This window comes from Lepidochelys kempii, chromosome 4 (assembly GCF_965140285.1).
Source record: "Lepidochelys kempii isolate rLepKem1 chromosome 4, rLepKem1.hap1, whole genome shotgun sequence".
Classification (NCBI taxonomy): domain Eukaryota; kingdom Metazoa; phylum Chordata; order Testudines; family Cheloniidae; genus Lepidochelys; species Lepidochelys kempii.
In genome coordinates, this window is record NC_136383.1 from 9,069,817 (window position 1) to 9,086,721 (window position 16,905).

Consider the following 16,905-nt stretch of genomic DNA (forward strand, 5'->3'; position numbering starts at 1 on the left):
GCAGGCAGGGCCTAAGAGGCTGCTCTATTCCTTGCCAAAATAACCGAGGGTATGTCTACACTCCGAGCTGGGGATGTAATTCCCAGCGTGAGCTGACATACAAGCGCAAGCTTTGATCAAACTCACTCACTAAAAATAGAGTGTAGCCGCAGCAGTTTAAGTGTCAGGAGGAGCTAGTCACCCCAAGTACAGACCAGTCCAAGATGCTAAGCACATATTTGGGGTAGCTAGCTCCTCCCACTACTCATGCTACTGTGGCTACACTCTACTTTTAGCACACTAGCTCAACCAGAGGCTAGTGCAGCTATGTTTTTTCAAGCTGGAATTTACACGTCTAGCTCAAAGTGTAGACATACTCTTAGAGTTGCCACTGCTGATCTGCTCCCTGTCTTTCCTCCTCCTTGGATTAAAGAAAGAGCAGTGCAAAAAGCTGTTTCACTGTCTTCAGTTCCCCTCCTTTCCACAGAGGGAGCCAGTAATTCCCCAGCTCCATTCACTCACGAAAAAATCTCTACTGCCTTCAGGCAAGTTGGAGAGTTTGATTTTTCAGGCTGTGGTTTTAAGTAACAAAACAGGGAAAGGTAGAGCAGGTACTAAAACCTGACTAATGACCTCTAATTTCTCTCCCCCCTTAAAAAACTAAACCAAAGCAACACATTAAGATTATAATGAAAGGGTTTCCAAATATTTTTGTTGAGGACATTCAGAAGGTCTGTAAGGTTTCAAAACTACTAAGATCAATACCAGTTTTGCGTCTTTAAAATATGTAAAGAAGGATTTTCTTTTTCTTTTTTTTTAAAACCTTAAAATCAAAAATGTCATTCTGCTGGAGCTTCCTAGAATTCTCAGGGGAGGTATAAAGAGACCACTCACATCTTCAGTGAAGTGGGAAGGGCTTTGAATTTTTAACAAAGACTTCCCCTCTCTCAATTGTTAGTCAGTGAAGTTAAATAAGTGTTAATAAAAAAAAGTTTCAAGCAGGCACTAGAAATCCCTTTGCTCAGCTTTCTACCTCTGGACTCTTGATACTAGCTCTTCAGTTACCATAGAACTATGTCAAGAGTGAAGCCTGCTTGGTGTATGTAGTCCCCTTACTGACACACAGATTGTTCAGAATCTCAGCTTTCATTATTAAGTAGTACATTTTTAGTCCTCATGGGTGCAAAAAATGTTTAAAATGTGAGCAAATGCAGTGAGCTCTGCCTGAGACTACAGGGAGCCTGAAACAAGGGCTGAGAGCTGTGAACTCTCCTGCCATCATTAATCTCATTTGAACATAAACGCTAAAGCCAGAGATGCACTTCACAGACAAAGGTAACTATTTTGTTGAGGGTCATTCTAACAGCTGAAACCAGAAATAGATTGGGAAAGAAGCTCTCAAAGTGGTGTGAATTAGGAGCTGCTGCCAGGAAGGAAATACCAAGGGAGGAACAGAGGACACCCCCTCAAAGTCAGGGTAAGAAAAGAAACAGACAGGAGGATGGGGAAGGGAGAAAACAAAGGGCAGAAACATCAGGAGTCCTCTCAAAAGGGAGCAGATTCTCCACGTAGTGATACTGAATGTGACCGTAAATAATAACTAAGAGTTTAATCACTACATAAAGGGCACACTCTACCTATGATCTTTGTGCAACTCTCTCATTGACCTCAGTGGGAGATCCATTGTGGATTAAAAGGAGTATGTGGTTATAAATTCAGACCCAGTCCATGGCCCATAATTCAAAATGTAATTTGGAACTCTCCACCAAATGGGACACCCCTGCCACAGAGCCTTCCAGCCTACTCAGGATCCAATTTTTCTAACAAGCAGGGCAAAAAACCCTTTAGCTTTCAGACCTTTCTGTATTATAAACAGGCAAAAGCGCTCCCTGTCACTCCGAGCACCCTTTGCAGGTATGTCCACCTTCAGCCTGCTAAGTCTGGAACAGTCTCTCTTATTTCCACAGTCATAACAAACCAGAATGCTTTCCATAAAAAATGCAAAGTGATAAAAGTCTCAAATAGCAAAGTTCAACGTCCATGTTGAACCGAATGTGACTTCTGTGCTGACCTACAATGTTGCATCAGTTCCTTCCTATTTTGTGGAAATCTCAGTAAAAGCAGAAGTGTTTAAAGGAGAACAAGCTGCGCAAGACCCTACATTTAGTGTCTGACATTCAGTGGCATGCATATTGGACCCATAATAAACAGATTAGCAGTTTTGAACAGGCAGATACAATTTGGCTTAAGGGAAAATTGGCAAACATGGCATCTGTCCAAGTTGCCTGTGGAGGAGCTGCAAGCACACCTTACAAACCTGAACTGATGAACCAGACATCCTGACCTGGAACCTCATCCAAAGCTCACTGAAGTCAGTGGGAATCTTTCCACTGACTCCAGAAGGCTTTGGATCAGATCTCTTTCTATGTAGGCCAGAATTCCATTCAGAAGAGGCAGGGAAACGTAGAATGCTGAGAACAAATGTACTTTCTAAGGTTACAATCTCTATAGACCACTGAGAGCCAGAGACACTAGAGTGTACTGGAGCTACACTATTTGCACTGGAAAAATAGGAAGTCCTGTTGTAACTCAAATGAAATCTCCTCCCACAGTAGTACTTACATGCCATGATGTTGATCACGTTACTCAAAGACTTACCAGGGATTTCACTGTCATGGGGCACTGATGGTCGCCCACCTGTAGCTATCAGGATATGGGGAGCAGTGTATTTTTTACCACTGACTTCTACCGTAGGCTCAGGATCAGATGTAAAAGCTGCATGGCCATGAATGGTTTCTATGTGAGCCTACAAAAACAAATTTTAGATTGTACTGTCATTCTATAAATCACAAAACCGGATGCTAGAGAAAGAATGAACCTTTCCTAATTATCAAAGCAGAAGACAAAATTATTAGGGCAGAAAAGTAGTAAGACAACTCTCTGATTCAGCATTTCAACTTCTGAAAAGTGCTACCAATGGCCCACATTTTCAAAAATGATTAGTGATTTTGGGTGCCCACTCCAGAAAATGCTCAGAAACCACCCTCTAAAAAACAGGCCCCTTTACGATATCTCACGTGGGCACCTAAAATCATGAGTCAGTTTGAAAATGTAGGCCTATGCTCATCTAGTAATCTGAAATGTTTGTAAATATAATGGAAGCCTTCAACCTGCATCAGAAGCCACTGTATGTTCTGGAGAGCTAATGAAGATTAAACTCCAGCCAACTAAAACATGACTAAGCTGGTAAGAAACGGTTACTTACTGTAACTGTGGTTCTTTGAGATGTGATCCAGACAGGTATTCCACGTCAGGTATGCATGCACACCAGGTGCACCATAGCTGGAGAGTTTTGCCTAGCAGTACCAGTAGAGGGACAGTGCTCATGCCTTGTGGCCAAAACCCCTCCCCTGGCTAGATGAGGCAGTGCCACACCAACCCTCCCTCCCCACCCCCCCACCATCCCCAAGTTCCTTTGCACTAACTCCCAGAGACTAGACTCTGATGCAAAGGGACGGAGGGTGGGTTGTGGAACACAGGTCTGCATCACATCTAAAAAAATAAATAATCAGTTACAGTAAATAACCATTTCTTCTTCAAGTCGATGCAGCCCTGTATTCTACTTAGGTGACTCACAAGCAGCACTCACTGGAGATGGGGCTTGGAGTCTATTTAAACAAGGACTGCAGGACTGTCTTCCCAAAGCTTGCATCTTCTCTGGATGCTGCAGTAATGGCATAATGGTTCATACACGTACATATTGATGACTATCTGACAGCTCTGCAAATATCCATATTGAGAGGTCACTTAAGAACGCTATTGATGTAGCTTTCGCGCTCGTAGAATGAGCTCGCACACACAGACGGGGCCTACCCAAAACTGTTTCGTATTCTATCTTGATGCAGAAAGTTATCCACTTAAGAGACATCTGTGAGGAGACTGCCCGTCTCTTCACAGTCTGCATACAACACAAACAGATGCGGCAAAGCACAAAAAGGTTTAGATAAAAGGCTAGACATCATCCGATGTCTAACATGTGAAGATGCTGCCCCTGTGGAGATGAGCGCGGCTTAGGAACAAAAACACAGGCAAACATACCGCCTATTTAAACAAAACCAAGACACCACTTTAGACGCAAATGTTGGGTGCGGTGGCGATGTCCCTTTTTCTTTGGGGAATTGCACGTCAGGAGGCTCTGCCTCAAAGACTGCAGCTCACACATTCCCCTTGCAGATATCATTGCCATGAAGAATGCAGGTTTTTGTCAGAGAGGAAAGAGGCAGGATGCCAGAGGATTGAATGAAGGTCTCAGCAGAACCGCTAAGACTGTGCTAAGGTCCTATAAGGGAACCAGATCCTTCACTGGCAGATGGAGACGAAGGATTTCTTTTAAGAATCTAGACATCAAGCACTGGAAAACACCCATCTTCCACGAATGGGTGGATGAAAGTCACTAGATACTCCCTCAATAAGCTAACTGGAAGGCCCAACAGCTGAAGATGCAGCAAACACTCCAAGATAGCCAGGATTAGCTGAACTCCACAGGCCAATGACCACATTGTCAAAGTGAAAAGGTTTTTCTAACTGGCCATCTTGGTAGATGGTCTTCTATACTGAGTAGGACCTGTCGAACAGCCGACAAACATCGGTCTTCCTCTTCATTTAACCACGAAGCAGCCAAGCAATGAGATATATGGAGCTGAGCGCAGGATGCAAATGTGATTCTGTGAGAGTAGGTCAGACTGGAGAGGAAAGCATATGGGAGACCAAATCAACAGTGCAAGAAGGTCAGAAAACCAACACTGCCTCGGACTTGACAATGCAATGAGGATGACGTTGGCCTGATCTGCTTTCAGCTCGAGGATGACCTGGGGAATGATCAGCGCCAGAGAAAAAGCATATAGGAGAGTTGACTGCCAGCTGATGTGGAAGGCATCAGTCAGGGAACCTGGACTGAGGCCCCCTCAAGTGCAGAATAGACTGCATTTCCTGTTGTCCCTTGTAGCGAACAGGTTGATCATTGGCATGCCCCAAGCAGCAAAGATGACTTGCAGAACATGGATTTCACCGACCACTTATGACTCAGGGAAAAATTCCTCCCAAGCCGGTCCGTGAGATGATAGCTCAGTGGTTTGAGCATTGGCCTGCTAAACCGAGGGTTGTGAGTTCAATCCTTGAGGGGGCCATTTAGGGATCTGGGGCAAAAATTGGGGATTGGTCCTGCTTTGAGCAGGGGGTTGGACTAGATGACCTGCTGAGGTCCCTTCTAATCCTGATATTCTATGACTCTATGACTCTATGATTCTAGATCCCAGGCAACTGATTGGCTATCGGAGTGATATTCTCTTCAATGCAGAACTGCCATAGCCTGATCACCTCTTGGCAAAGCACCCTGGAGTGTGCTCACCCTTGTCTGTTCACATAATACACCAGAATGCTATTGTCGTAAGTATGTGAACCATTGAACCTTTGATGCAGTCGATGAAAACGTGACCATCCATGTAGGTGGCCCAAAGCTCCAGGACACTGTTATGCAGCGAAGCTTCCTGCTCCGACTGACCACAGACCTTGAACCTTCAGCAACCCCAGACGCTCTCCCCAACCTACCAGGGAGGCATTGGTGACAACAGTCCTGGTTGGTAAGGGTCGGGCAAAGGGAATGCCATGACATACATTCCCCTGATCCATCTACCAGAGCAAGAAGTCCAGGGTCAATGGAGGGAGGCAGACCAACCTGTCTAAGGGATGAAGGGCCAGATGGTAAACTGTTCTGGGCCACATTTGAAGAGGGTGCAGGCATTGAAGAGGGCAATTTGTACATTGAACCACCTGTGTGCATGTGGACATCTGGCCCAAATACCTCAGACACAAGAATTGTCATGGAAGGTTGAGACTGCAGCCTGAGACAAAGGTGATAAAGTGTCTGGAAAAAGTCAGTCTACAAAACTACTCTTGAACTCAGACTCTAAGATCCCAGTGAATTCAATTTTCCAAGTAGAGACCAATGTTGACTTTCTGGTGTTTAGTATGAGACCCAGACAGTTGAGTAAGTGCAGTGTGATCCACACATGAGAAAGAACTTCTTCTCTGGACCTGCCCCTTAGTAGCCAGTCATCCGGAGGTATGCCATCACCACAACCACACATTTGGTAAACACCCAGGGAATGGAAGACAGACCAAAAGGAAGGGACATGTACTGAAAATGATGGTTAGCCATGACAAACCAGAGAAGTCTTCTGTGGCTTGGGGCAGAGCAGCACCGCCTCATACACCCAGGGAAGGGGCTGTGGCCACGAGGCATGAGCACACCCCTCTACGGATACTGCTAGGCAAAATTCTCTGGGTTCAGTGCACTTGGCATGCACAAACACCTAAGTAGAATACATGGCCGCATCTACTCGCAGTAGTGTGCACCACCACCTTACCCTGACTGAGGGAATAGGAGGAAAAAATGGCTCTCACTATTTAATAAAGTGGGAATCATTCTTAAAACCACAGAAATGTGCTTTGACACAGGAGAAGGGTTTTTATAACTTTTGGAAATGGAACCTGCACTGACCAAAGATAAAAAAAAAACAAGCCAAACTCTCTTGGAAACACTTCCATAGGTTCTGGGAAAATATGACAGTTTACAGGGGCATAGAAGAGGCTCTGTAATTTTACGATTTGTTACTCGTATATGAACCAAAATTTACAAACCTTGTTTAAGTTATTTTGATAGATCCCATTTAGGCGACTCACATAAGCATCACGCTTTTCTTTAATCACTCTGCAATAAAATGTAGTCACTGTCACTATATAAGCTTTTTTCTCACTGCTAATAAGAATACACAGCAAAAAAATGGAGGCTAGCTTTAAAATCCAACCTCATTAGATATGCAAACACAAAGGTCATCAGACAAAGTCAATGAAAACACTGCAGGGATATGGAAGGTGACAGGGAAGTGGGATTCAGGGGCATGGAGCACATGAAACAAACCACTATATAGCTGGTTATGTCTTTAATGACAAGAGATTTTCTTGAGCAAGGCCCAGAGCTTGCTGGCAGCTGACTTCCCATCCTGTATGACACTGGCAATGCTGGCTCAGGGGCCCAGGCATTCCACACTGGCTATGAGGGACATGGAACCAAACTGCAAGCAACTGAGTAAGCCTTGTTCCTCCCCCAGTGCACCTAGGGCATTAAGTGGACATGGTCACAGCAAGAGAACTGGTTATACATGGTAGCAGCAAGAGAACTGCTTATACATAAAGAAAATACAATATTTACATAAAATGTATTGTGCTTTAAAAGGATACACGTAAACAAGATTTTGCACCTGGAATACTGAATCTTAGACTTACCGCCAATTAAACTTCACATCAGGGGTTTCAAAGCCATAATCGGCATGATCATGGATGAATTCAAAGTGGACAGCTGTGTTCCACATCACCTGTCACAGAGGTAAAGAGAACAGTAATTCAACACAGCATGAATGAAAAAAGCATCAATTGTGTCTAGTAATTCAAGACGGATTAGGTGGAACAACTCAGTTCCATACATTACTATTTTAAATAGGCATTGTTTTATGAATAAGGGCAATGTTAGGCCTTAAAGACCCCAAAGCCATGCAGCAGGAAGCTCCTGGAGGCTTTGTGTGAGGCTGGCACAGTCTGCTCTGCAGGAGCAGGGCCACCACTGCACATGCACTTGCCCTGTTTAGGCCTACCTCTGCTTGCTGATACAGAGGTGGGAGAGTTCCTAGGCCTAATCCTTCTCTTTGGGGGAGACTTGCACTACTGTTTGAACAGCCTTGTGTTCACCTTGACTGTAAAGAGCCAATTGTGTCTGGCCTCTGTGCAGGGGCATGAGGGAAGGAGGCTCCTGGCACTATACTCCACCCTTTGTGCGCTCACATAGAGCTACACAATCTAATCCACAAAGATTTGGAGGGGATCGGGGAGAAGAAGTCTCATATCTAAGGCCCTACTTAATTTGTGATATTGTGGATCCTGCAATATTAGGCTTCCACTGCAATTTGGCGGTGGGAGCCCCCGCTCTCAGCCCTGGGCGGCCGACAGCGGGAGCCCCCGCTGCCAACCCTTTGCCAGATTACCGCAAGTAATGTCATTACTTTTCCACAATTTCCCATGGATTGTCCGCAACTCAGCTACTTGAATCTCGTGATTCAAGTAGAGCCTTACTCATATCTGTAGCACTTAGTTTATACACATAGTAGCGTATGGAAAAGTGGCCTTTTTTGATGTGTATCTCTTCATTTCTCATCAGACTTGAAATAGTACCATAGGAAAATAGTAGGTGCTCTATCTTGCATTTGCATGATCAGTTCATCCCAAAGGGCGCAAACTTAACTAAAAGCAGTGCATGTGTTTCTGAAGTCCAGAGCAATCTGTTCATATGCTTTTTGAAGCACTGCTCATGATGGCCTGTTTTGAATTAATCATTCACAAAACGCTTTTGTGAGACTAAGGAAAATACTAAAACAACAAAGTCTGCTCACAGATACCCTGGTGTAACCTGCATCCACGGGCCCAAGAGCACAATTTGTCCTTTGGATATTCATTTTACCTAGAAACAGTCTAACCAGCCTACTCAGCCTTAGGCAAAAAAGCAAAGTAAGGATTGTAGAGTGGAGTATTTTTGCAAGGGTCCCTAACTGTAGCTACACCCTATTAAGTTTATCTACTCTCCCAGCAACATCTGTGTTGTGAAGAATAGGATGCAGATACATTCATTTCAACACAAAGACAATATGAAAGAAGAAAAAAAAATCTACCTTTTTTGGTACACATCCAACATTCACCTAAGAGAGAAGAATATTAAGTCTACATGTGACATTATGATCATAAAACAATACTTAGAAAATGGTAAGTCCACTAACTAAAGCTTCCCAAAATTGATGCCAATTCTGCACCTTTCTCCCACCCCCTACAATGCAGAAATTGTCAAAGTCATTTTGAGTTGGGCAAAGAGACATTAATGTTTGACACTTTAGTTTCTATAACCAAATTCAGAGGTTCCAATCCCACAAGGCTAACTCAGCCCTTCACCCTTCTAAGGTAGGTTAAAAACATGTACCGTGCCCATTTTAAAGCTGTTGCCTTTCAATGGATTCAGAACAGGATTTCCTGTCTGCTCAGCATGGACAGTAAAGATTGCATAGCACTTTTTAAAAAGGAATACAAACATAGCTCAGTGTCCTCAGCTAATACCTCCTCTCTCCCCACTACTGTGTAACTTTTAAGGGAGTGGCCATGTGTTCAGAGCACACAACTGGAAGCCAGCTTTGAGTTCTAATCTCAGCTATCATTAGCTTTTTCAATGAACCCCTTTTGTGGCTCAGTTTCTCCAACTGTTAAAAATGTAACTATGCTAATAGTGCTCTGATGTCTGTCAAATGACAGGGTCAGCTTCTATGGGTTCACAACCTTCTGACCTTGAAACAAATTCATATTGAACACAATGCCAGTGAACCCACAAACACGTCTTTGGGCTGATAAGCAGTTGTACCCAGAGCAATATACCGAGGTCCCAGTCTGAGAGCCTAAAACTGCAAGATCCCACCTTGAGACAAAGGCAAGATGCCAAACAACTGAGGGGGTGCACTCAGAGACCAGAAAGGGGGCAGAGTTGCCTCAAACCAAGATACTTACCAAACAGACCTGTTTAAACCAATCACCGTGAAGCCAGTCCTTTCTTTTACTTTCAGATTTATGCAATACTAGTTTGTTCACTCCTCAAAGTAGTAGTATTTCCTGTTTTAACTAGCTGGCAAGTGACATAAAATTCACCCTGACCTTATTTTTAGGAGTGGCAGAGGTATAGGAAATACTAGGAGCTCACAGGAGATTAAATGAGGATTTTTCCTTCCAGTTAGTGGCCCTATTATACAAATTTATTCATACTTTTCATTAAAAGTTTTCTTCCTAAAGAGCTTCATCAAAACTTTACAGCCTTTTTCCTGTCAATAGGCAAGCTAGTACACCTACATTGCACAGATCCACTACCCTGGCTGTCTCAAGGAAAGGTACTTCAAAATACTTAAACACTTTTTCAGGAGACTCTGAAAACAGATGTCTATTAAAATGCCTGCAGTTGCACCAAAACACAGCTCTGAACTCTGCTATATTCCCTTCCTCTCTACTCTTTGCTTTTTCTAGCACAAGAAAATTTTGGTTTTTTTTAAGTGTACCATTTTATCCGAAAAACACAAATCCTCTATTTTATCTAGCTGTGAACCAGATCCTCAGCTGGTATACACTGACTACACCAATTACTTCAATGAACAATCTGACCCTGTAAGTCAGAAATAAACTGATACTAACTAGCATTGTTTTAATACCAACTTCTGGAGAAACCTGAATCTGGTAAATAGCTTTCACAACACATTGTAGCATCATCATCTTGTGTAAAAAGCTCTATATTCAGGCCTTGCTTCTGTTCTTAGAAAGATCAGCAAATCTCTCAACTGTATGCTGATTTTACAAGATACCCATCTTAAGTATCTCAGAGAGAGAAAAAAATCAGAGCCTATTTTTTTCTTTAAAATCCTACATTGTCTAATTAACTGGGGCAGCAGAGCAGAGAACATTGCTCATTTGGAATTCTGTGCAAACTAAGCTGCTGGAAAGGCTTCTGTTGTGTTCTGAATACACATATATAACTTTAAAATTGGTTGTAAGATATTTGATGCAGCTAATGTCTCCTATGTGTGGAGAAGATAGCACAGCAGAACACTGATCCTACCTGAGGCCTCTACAGTCTTGGTCCCACAACAATAAATATTATTAAAAAAAACATCAGCACCACACACACACACACACACAATGGGGGTGGGGAATTCCTGGTCTTTCCTGACTCTTGTCAGTTTGTTTTTTCTAAACACTCCCTCCTTCCTAAAAGAAATAAAGAGGGTAATAGGCAGCTGAATATGCAGCTGATTTGAAAAAAGTCTGACCTGGATGGGCCCCATCCCCTTATAGGCATGTAAGGAATAATGACTATTGTGAAAATTCAGTAATACAGAACACCCACAAAGCCAGTTGTCCTCATGAAGAAAGATGTGTGACCAATCTGAGTTGTGCAACACCTGACAACACTGCTTTGTCGATGTGCTGGCATTTTCTCCGTTTGTGACAGTCATTGCAGTTAAATAAAAGGATTCAAACAAAGAGCTCAGAGCCTAGCAGGTACCGGCACCACTAAACTGATGCCCATGGAGCAAGGCTGGCATTCTCCTGTCAATCACTGCACACAAACCAGACCTGTTCTTGGAAGCTCACCACCCTTCTAAAAGGCTAAACGAGTTCTGGAAAGAAAACCACAATTGGCCCAGAGATCTGCCCCAGGATTACTCATTAGAGCCCCTCTCTGCAGCATGTCTTCACCCCCACCTGCCTAAGCCACATCCATCCACACACCTCAGACCCTCCAGCCACGTCCATACACACATATCCACGCCCCCAGCCATGTTCATCCATCTACACACACACCCCATCCCCAGCCACATCCATCCCCCATCCCCCGCACCCTCCAGCCACATCCATCCCCATTCACCCATCTACACACACACACCCCATCCCCATCCATCCACACACCCAGCCCCCTCACCTCCCCTCCCACCCCGCTCCCAGCCACATCCACCCACACCCCTGCCCCCTCACTGCCCCCAACCCAAAGCCCCTCACCCCAGCCACATCCATCACCCCAAACACATTCACCCATCTACACACGCACCCCCCAGCCACATCCATCCACACATATCCACGCCCGCAGCCATGTTCATCCATCTACACACACACCCCATCCCCAGCCACATCCATCCACACACCCAGCCCCCTCACTGCCCCCAACCCAAAGCCCCTCCCCCCAGCCACATCCACCCATACACCCAGCCCCCTCACCTCCCCCCATACACCCAGCCACATCCATCCACACACCCAGCCCCCCACCACACCCTCCCACCCTGCTCCCAGAGCCCCCCATGCCCCAACCTCCTCACCCCGCTCCCAGCCCCCCCAACCCTGCCCCATCCACACACCCAGCCCCCTCACCCCCCCCAACCCAAAGCCCCTCACCCCAGCCACATCCACCCACACACCCAGCCCCCTCACCTCCCCCCCACCCCGCTCCCAGCCACATCCAGCCACATACCCAGCCCCCCACCACACCCTCCCACCCTGCTCCCAGAGCCCCCCATGCCCCAACCTCCTCACCCCGCTCCCAGCCCCCCCAACCCTGCCCCATCCACACACCCAGCCCCCTCACCGCCCCCAACCCAAAGCCCCTCACCCCAGCCACATCCACCCACACACCCAGCCCCCTCACCTCCCCCCCACCCCGCTCCCAGCCACATCCAGCCACATACCCAGCCCCCCACCACACCCTCCCACCCTGCTCCCAGAGCCCCCCATGCCCCAACCTCCTCACCCCGCTCCCTGCCCCATCCACACACCCAGCTCCCTCACCTCCCCCTCCCACCCTGCTCCCAGCGCCCGCCACAACCCCCCCCCGCACTCGCCCCACCCCGCCCCCCGCACTCACGCAGGTGCCCCCCAGGCGCTGATGCTCCACCACAGCCACGCGGGCCCCGAGCTCGGCCGCGCGCCGCGCGCTCGCCAGCCCGCCCGAGCCGCCCCCCAGCACCAGATAGTCGAAGGCGGCGGCCATGGCTCGAGGCGGCAGCGAGCGCAGCGCGCACATTGAGCTGGGGCGGGGGGGGGGGGAACTGCTGAGTCACGGTGACAGGGCGGGGACATGGGCTGGCAGGGGGCGGGGCTTGGGCGGGCTCCGTGCTCAGGGAGAGGAGGGGCGGGGCTCCGAGGGAAGGGGCGGGGCGGGCTCAGGTGGGGGCGGGGCTCCGGCGGAAGGGGGCTGGGAGCCGGGCTCAGGGCCATTGATCGCACCGGCGGGGGGAGGGGCGGGGTTTCAGCCCCACAGGCTCAGGCCCTGCTTCTAAAGAGTCTGTCAGAGCAACCCCCTTCTCGTGCCACAGCCCCCAGGCACCCTCCCTTTTAAGGGTAACTCACGTCGCCCCCGGGCCGCCTCCCCGCACGCCTGCTTCGCACCCTGGGCTCGGCTGGGGGGCGCCAGGCGAGCTCAGCGCCCGGCAGAGGCCTGTGCCCGCCCCAGGGACTCGTACAGCCCGGCACGGGTGTGGACGTGCAGAGATACCCCGGCAGCCGTTTCAGGGGAGAGTAGGATGTACTAGTCAGCTGGAACACGGCAGGGGCAGGCCTTGGGTTTGCACAGAAAAATAAAGGTTAAAGCATAGTGCATGGCGGTCAAGCCGGAGCAGCTCACCCGCCAGGCTGTATTGAACTCCACTTTCAGGCTCTGGCTCTCTGACATTTTTTAAGCAGTCCCAGTGGAGCAGTACCCGCTTCTCACAGAAACCCACACGCCCCGCACCTTGAGCTAGGGGGTCTCGGCTCAGCTTCCCAGCTGAGAGGCAAGGAAATCCTCCTCCCACGGGGTCATTGGTTGGTAGGTGTCATTGTCAATGTTCTGGTGATGGAGGTTGTCCCTTGTCTTCTCACATTTTCCATTCATGTGGGTCAACCTCAGCTAGTCTTTTCAATGACCCATTCAGCCCGCTCAGACAACTAGGGGACAATCACACATCTATGTCACTTACTCTGCCCTGAGGGCAAACAGTGTTTCCTCCACTGAGTAGCAATGCAAAGTATAGGGGGAAAACTGAGGCACACATAGGAGTAATAAAAATATTACAAATTCTCACTTTGTGACAGGGCAATTTGTCATTGATCTTCACAGGGGGCAGGGCGGGGGATTCTCCACTGATCTCAATAGGGGGATGTGATAAAGTGGGTTTTTCTTGATATTTTAATGAAGCATGTGTCCCTCACTTTCCCTGTCTACTTTACATTGCTACCCAGTTGAGGGGGGGGATTAAGTCTGCACTCAGGGTAGCTCAGCATATGAGGTGTGGGTGTCACCTTCTTGTCTGGGGTGCAATGAATGGGACGTTATGGAAGTGGCTGGAACCCGTTGAAAGTGACCCCATATGAATGCAGAATCCAAATGATACAATAGGAAGCCCCAATGAGTAACCAATGACCAAGAGGAAGGTTTTCCCCCAACCTCTAAGTAGGGAAGCTGAGCAGAGAGCAGCTTGAGCACAAAAGGACTGAGATGTGACAGGCAGAAGATAAAGTGTGAGGTCTTGTCTACACTTGAAACACAACAGTGGCACAGCATTTCAGTGTCGGCACTATCTACACCAATGGGAGGAGTTCTCCCATCACTACAGGCAATCAACCTCCCTGAGAGGTGGTAGCTAGGTTGACGAAATAATTTTACAGCAGGGGTTACGTCAACTTAACTACATCATTTCGGGTGTGGATTTTTCATGCCTCTGAGCAACATAGCTGGGTTAAGCTAAATTTTAAACATAGACCAGGCCTGATCTTCTGGACGAGGTTGGCTCCCTCACCTGGGACTGACAAAGGGGATCAGAGAGACACAGAGATTAAAAATAGAGTTCACTACCACTTGCGTGGTGGATTGCTCTGGCTTGACTAGATGGACTATGTCTTAACCTTTTTTCCCTCTATGCTAACCTAAGGACTTCTGATGTTGTGTACCAGTTGACTAATAAACCCTATTCTTTTTAAAACACTGCCTGGTATCACTGCAAATAGATGCAGAGGTGCGGTAGTCCCTGAAGAGTGTAAAAGTCTCTAACTAGAAGATTGGACTCAGCAAGCAGAGCTCATATTGTAGTAGTAGGATTTTTGTTTGTATTTTGGATAATTTAGAATGAAGGATATAGTAACATAGCATGTCTTAAATGTATTGATGTAGGATTTGACCATATCCTGCCAGCCACCCTTTTTGAATAGCAGAAAGGAATGGCCTAAGGCAGGGGTGGACAACGTGAGCCTGAGAAGGAGCCAGAATTTACCAATGTACATTGCCAAAGAGCCACAGTAATAGGTCAGCAGCCCCCCATCAGCTCCCTTGCCCCCGCTCCCAGGGCCTCCTGCCCACCAGCAGCCCTGCCAATCAACACCTCCCCCTCCCCCCTGATCAGCTATTTCGTGGCATACAGGAGGCTCTGGTGGTGGTGGTGGGAGCGAGGGCACAGCAAACTCAGGGGAGGAGATGGGAAGGGGTGAAGTGGGAGCAGAGCTAGGGGTTGAGGAGTGAGCACACACCCCCGCCCCCCAGCACATTGGAAAGTTGGCGCCTGTAGCTCCAGCCCCAGAGTCGGTGCCTAGACAAGGAGCCGCACGTTAACTTCTGAAGAGCCACATGTGGCTCCAGAGCCACAGGTTGGCCACCCATGGCCAAAGGGGCCATTGGAAAAAACACATCAGAGAGGCTGCCTGTGTCTGAACTGATGTTAAGGGAGGAACAGACCAGAACAGTCCTTATGGCTGATTATGGTCACCTTTTGTTTTAGTATAAGTTTTTCTTACAGTATTTGCTATAAGGTCTTGTTTCTTATCTGCATTGCAAACGAAGTTGTGTAAGGATCTATTGTAATCCCTTTAGTAACCATATAACCCTTTCTAAAATGTAATCCTGTCTGAAATTCTTTGTAAAATTGTTTGGTGTGAGTAAAGGATGTGTGCATGGTTAAGGATGAGTGTAAACACCATCACAAATGTCCAGATGGTCAAGAAGAAGTGAGACCTGGAGAGACAGCAGGAAACAATCAGAAAACATCCATTGTATCTGATGCTAAACGAGTTAGCAGCATTGACAACCTCCGACGTGAGGCAAACACCCCAACAGGCAAGACAACAAAGAAGAGATAACAGCGGAAAACCCCAAGATTAACATCACTTAAGGACTAACGATTACAAAATGACTGGTAACTGTAAGACCATAATCCAGTACGTACATATGTATGTACGTGTGTGTGTGAATGCATATGCTAACTTGTATTTTCAATAAACGCAGCCTATTGCCTTTTCCCCTGAAAAAGATCCCGTGTGCTTCTTATAAGAATAACAATATGTGTGAAGCAGGAAGCTGGAGCTGGTGAGGCTGCGTGGTCAACCACGAAGGAAGAGTGAGACCCCTTATGGAGGAGTGGGTTTCAGAGTTGAGTTCAGCATTGAAGAAAGTACAACAGAGCCAAACACAGCATCAGAACTGAGCACATTTCTTGTTTCTGGCTGTGGAAAACAGGTCTATCCGAAGGGTACCCTATTACCAAAACATACAGTGAATGGAATCTATTTTTCATTTGTGGTCATGAGAGAAGTGCATACTGAGTGTACTCATGGTCAGATTCTGAGCATCCGGAAGATAAGCTGCTGTGATGACTGATTGCATATGCACCAATTCCAAACACTGACAGCTTTGGCAAAAAGTGGAGAGATCTTGGCCCTCGTCACTTGATATAGAACATTCATGACATGTTGTCCGTCATGACTTATGTGTTTGCCCCGATCAATGGTAGAAATTGGTCACGCATATATGACTGCACTAAGTTCTAGGATGTTGAATAGAGTGACATCATGAGATGTCCTCCTGCCTTGGGCCATGTGCGTGTACAAATGTGCTCCCCAACCTAGCGGGGAAGCATCCACCATAACAACGGTCAGGGAAGGGCACGCGAAAAGGACTCTTGGGCAGGTGTGTTGGTATTTCCACCAATTGAGAGATTCCTTCACAAAGGAGGGTATGGAAAGTAATTTGGTTAGTTTATGTCTGCTCAGTGCACAAACAGTCCTGAGCCACCCTTGAAGGCAATGCATTCTCAGTCTTGCATGTTCTATAAGCAAAAGTGCCAGCTACCACATGTCCCAACAGCTGAAGACAATTCTTGACCAGGGAACATGGGCTGATCTGGATTGTGTTTATGATGTTGGATAAGGCTACCAATCTGTCCACGGAGAGGTAGACTCTTGCTGCTACTGAACAGAGATAAGTTACTATGAATTCTACCT

General features: G+C 47.0%; 1 protein-coding gene across 4 annotated transcripts in view; it reads right to left on the reverse strand.

Annotated features, from left to right (window-relative positions):
* The window catches only part of GSR (glutathione-disulfide reductase), a 33,622-nt gene extending 20,927 nt beyond the window's left edge, over nt 1–12,695 (reverse strand). For 2 of the 4 annotated variants that reach the window (XM_073340305.2, XM_073340304.2), the window contains exons 1-5: nt 12,524–12,695; nt 8,757–8,783; nt 7,324–7,412; nt 6,679–6,748; nt 2,638–2,785 (exon numbers count right to left, since the gene is read on the reverse strand). In XM_073340305.2, coding sequence (XP_073196406.2) covers nt 2,638–2,785; nt 6,679–6,748; nt 7,324–7,412; nt 8,757–8,783; nt 12,524–12,682 — 493 coding nt within the window. In that variant the 5' untranslated portion in view covers nt 12,683–12,695. Of the gene's footprint in view, nt 1–2,637; nt 2,786–6,678; nt 6,749–7,323; nt 7,413–8,756; nt 8,784–9,633; nt 10,991–11,014; nt 11,453–12,523 lie in introns of those variants that run through there. The other 2 variants (XM_073340307.2, XM_073340308.2) reach the window with 2 other exon arrangements.
* Between the last annotated feature and the right edge of the window lie 4,210 nt (nt 12,696–16,905).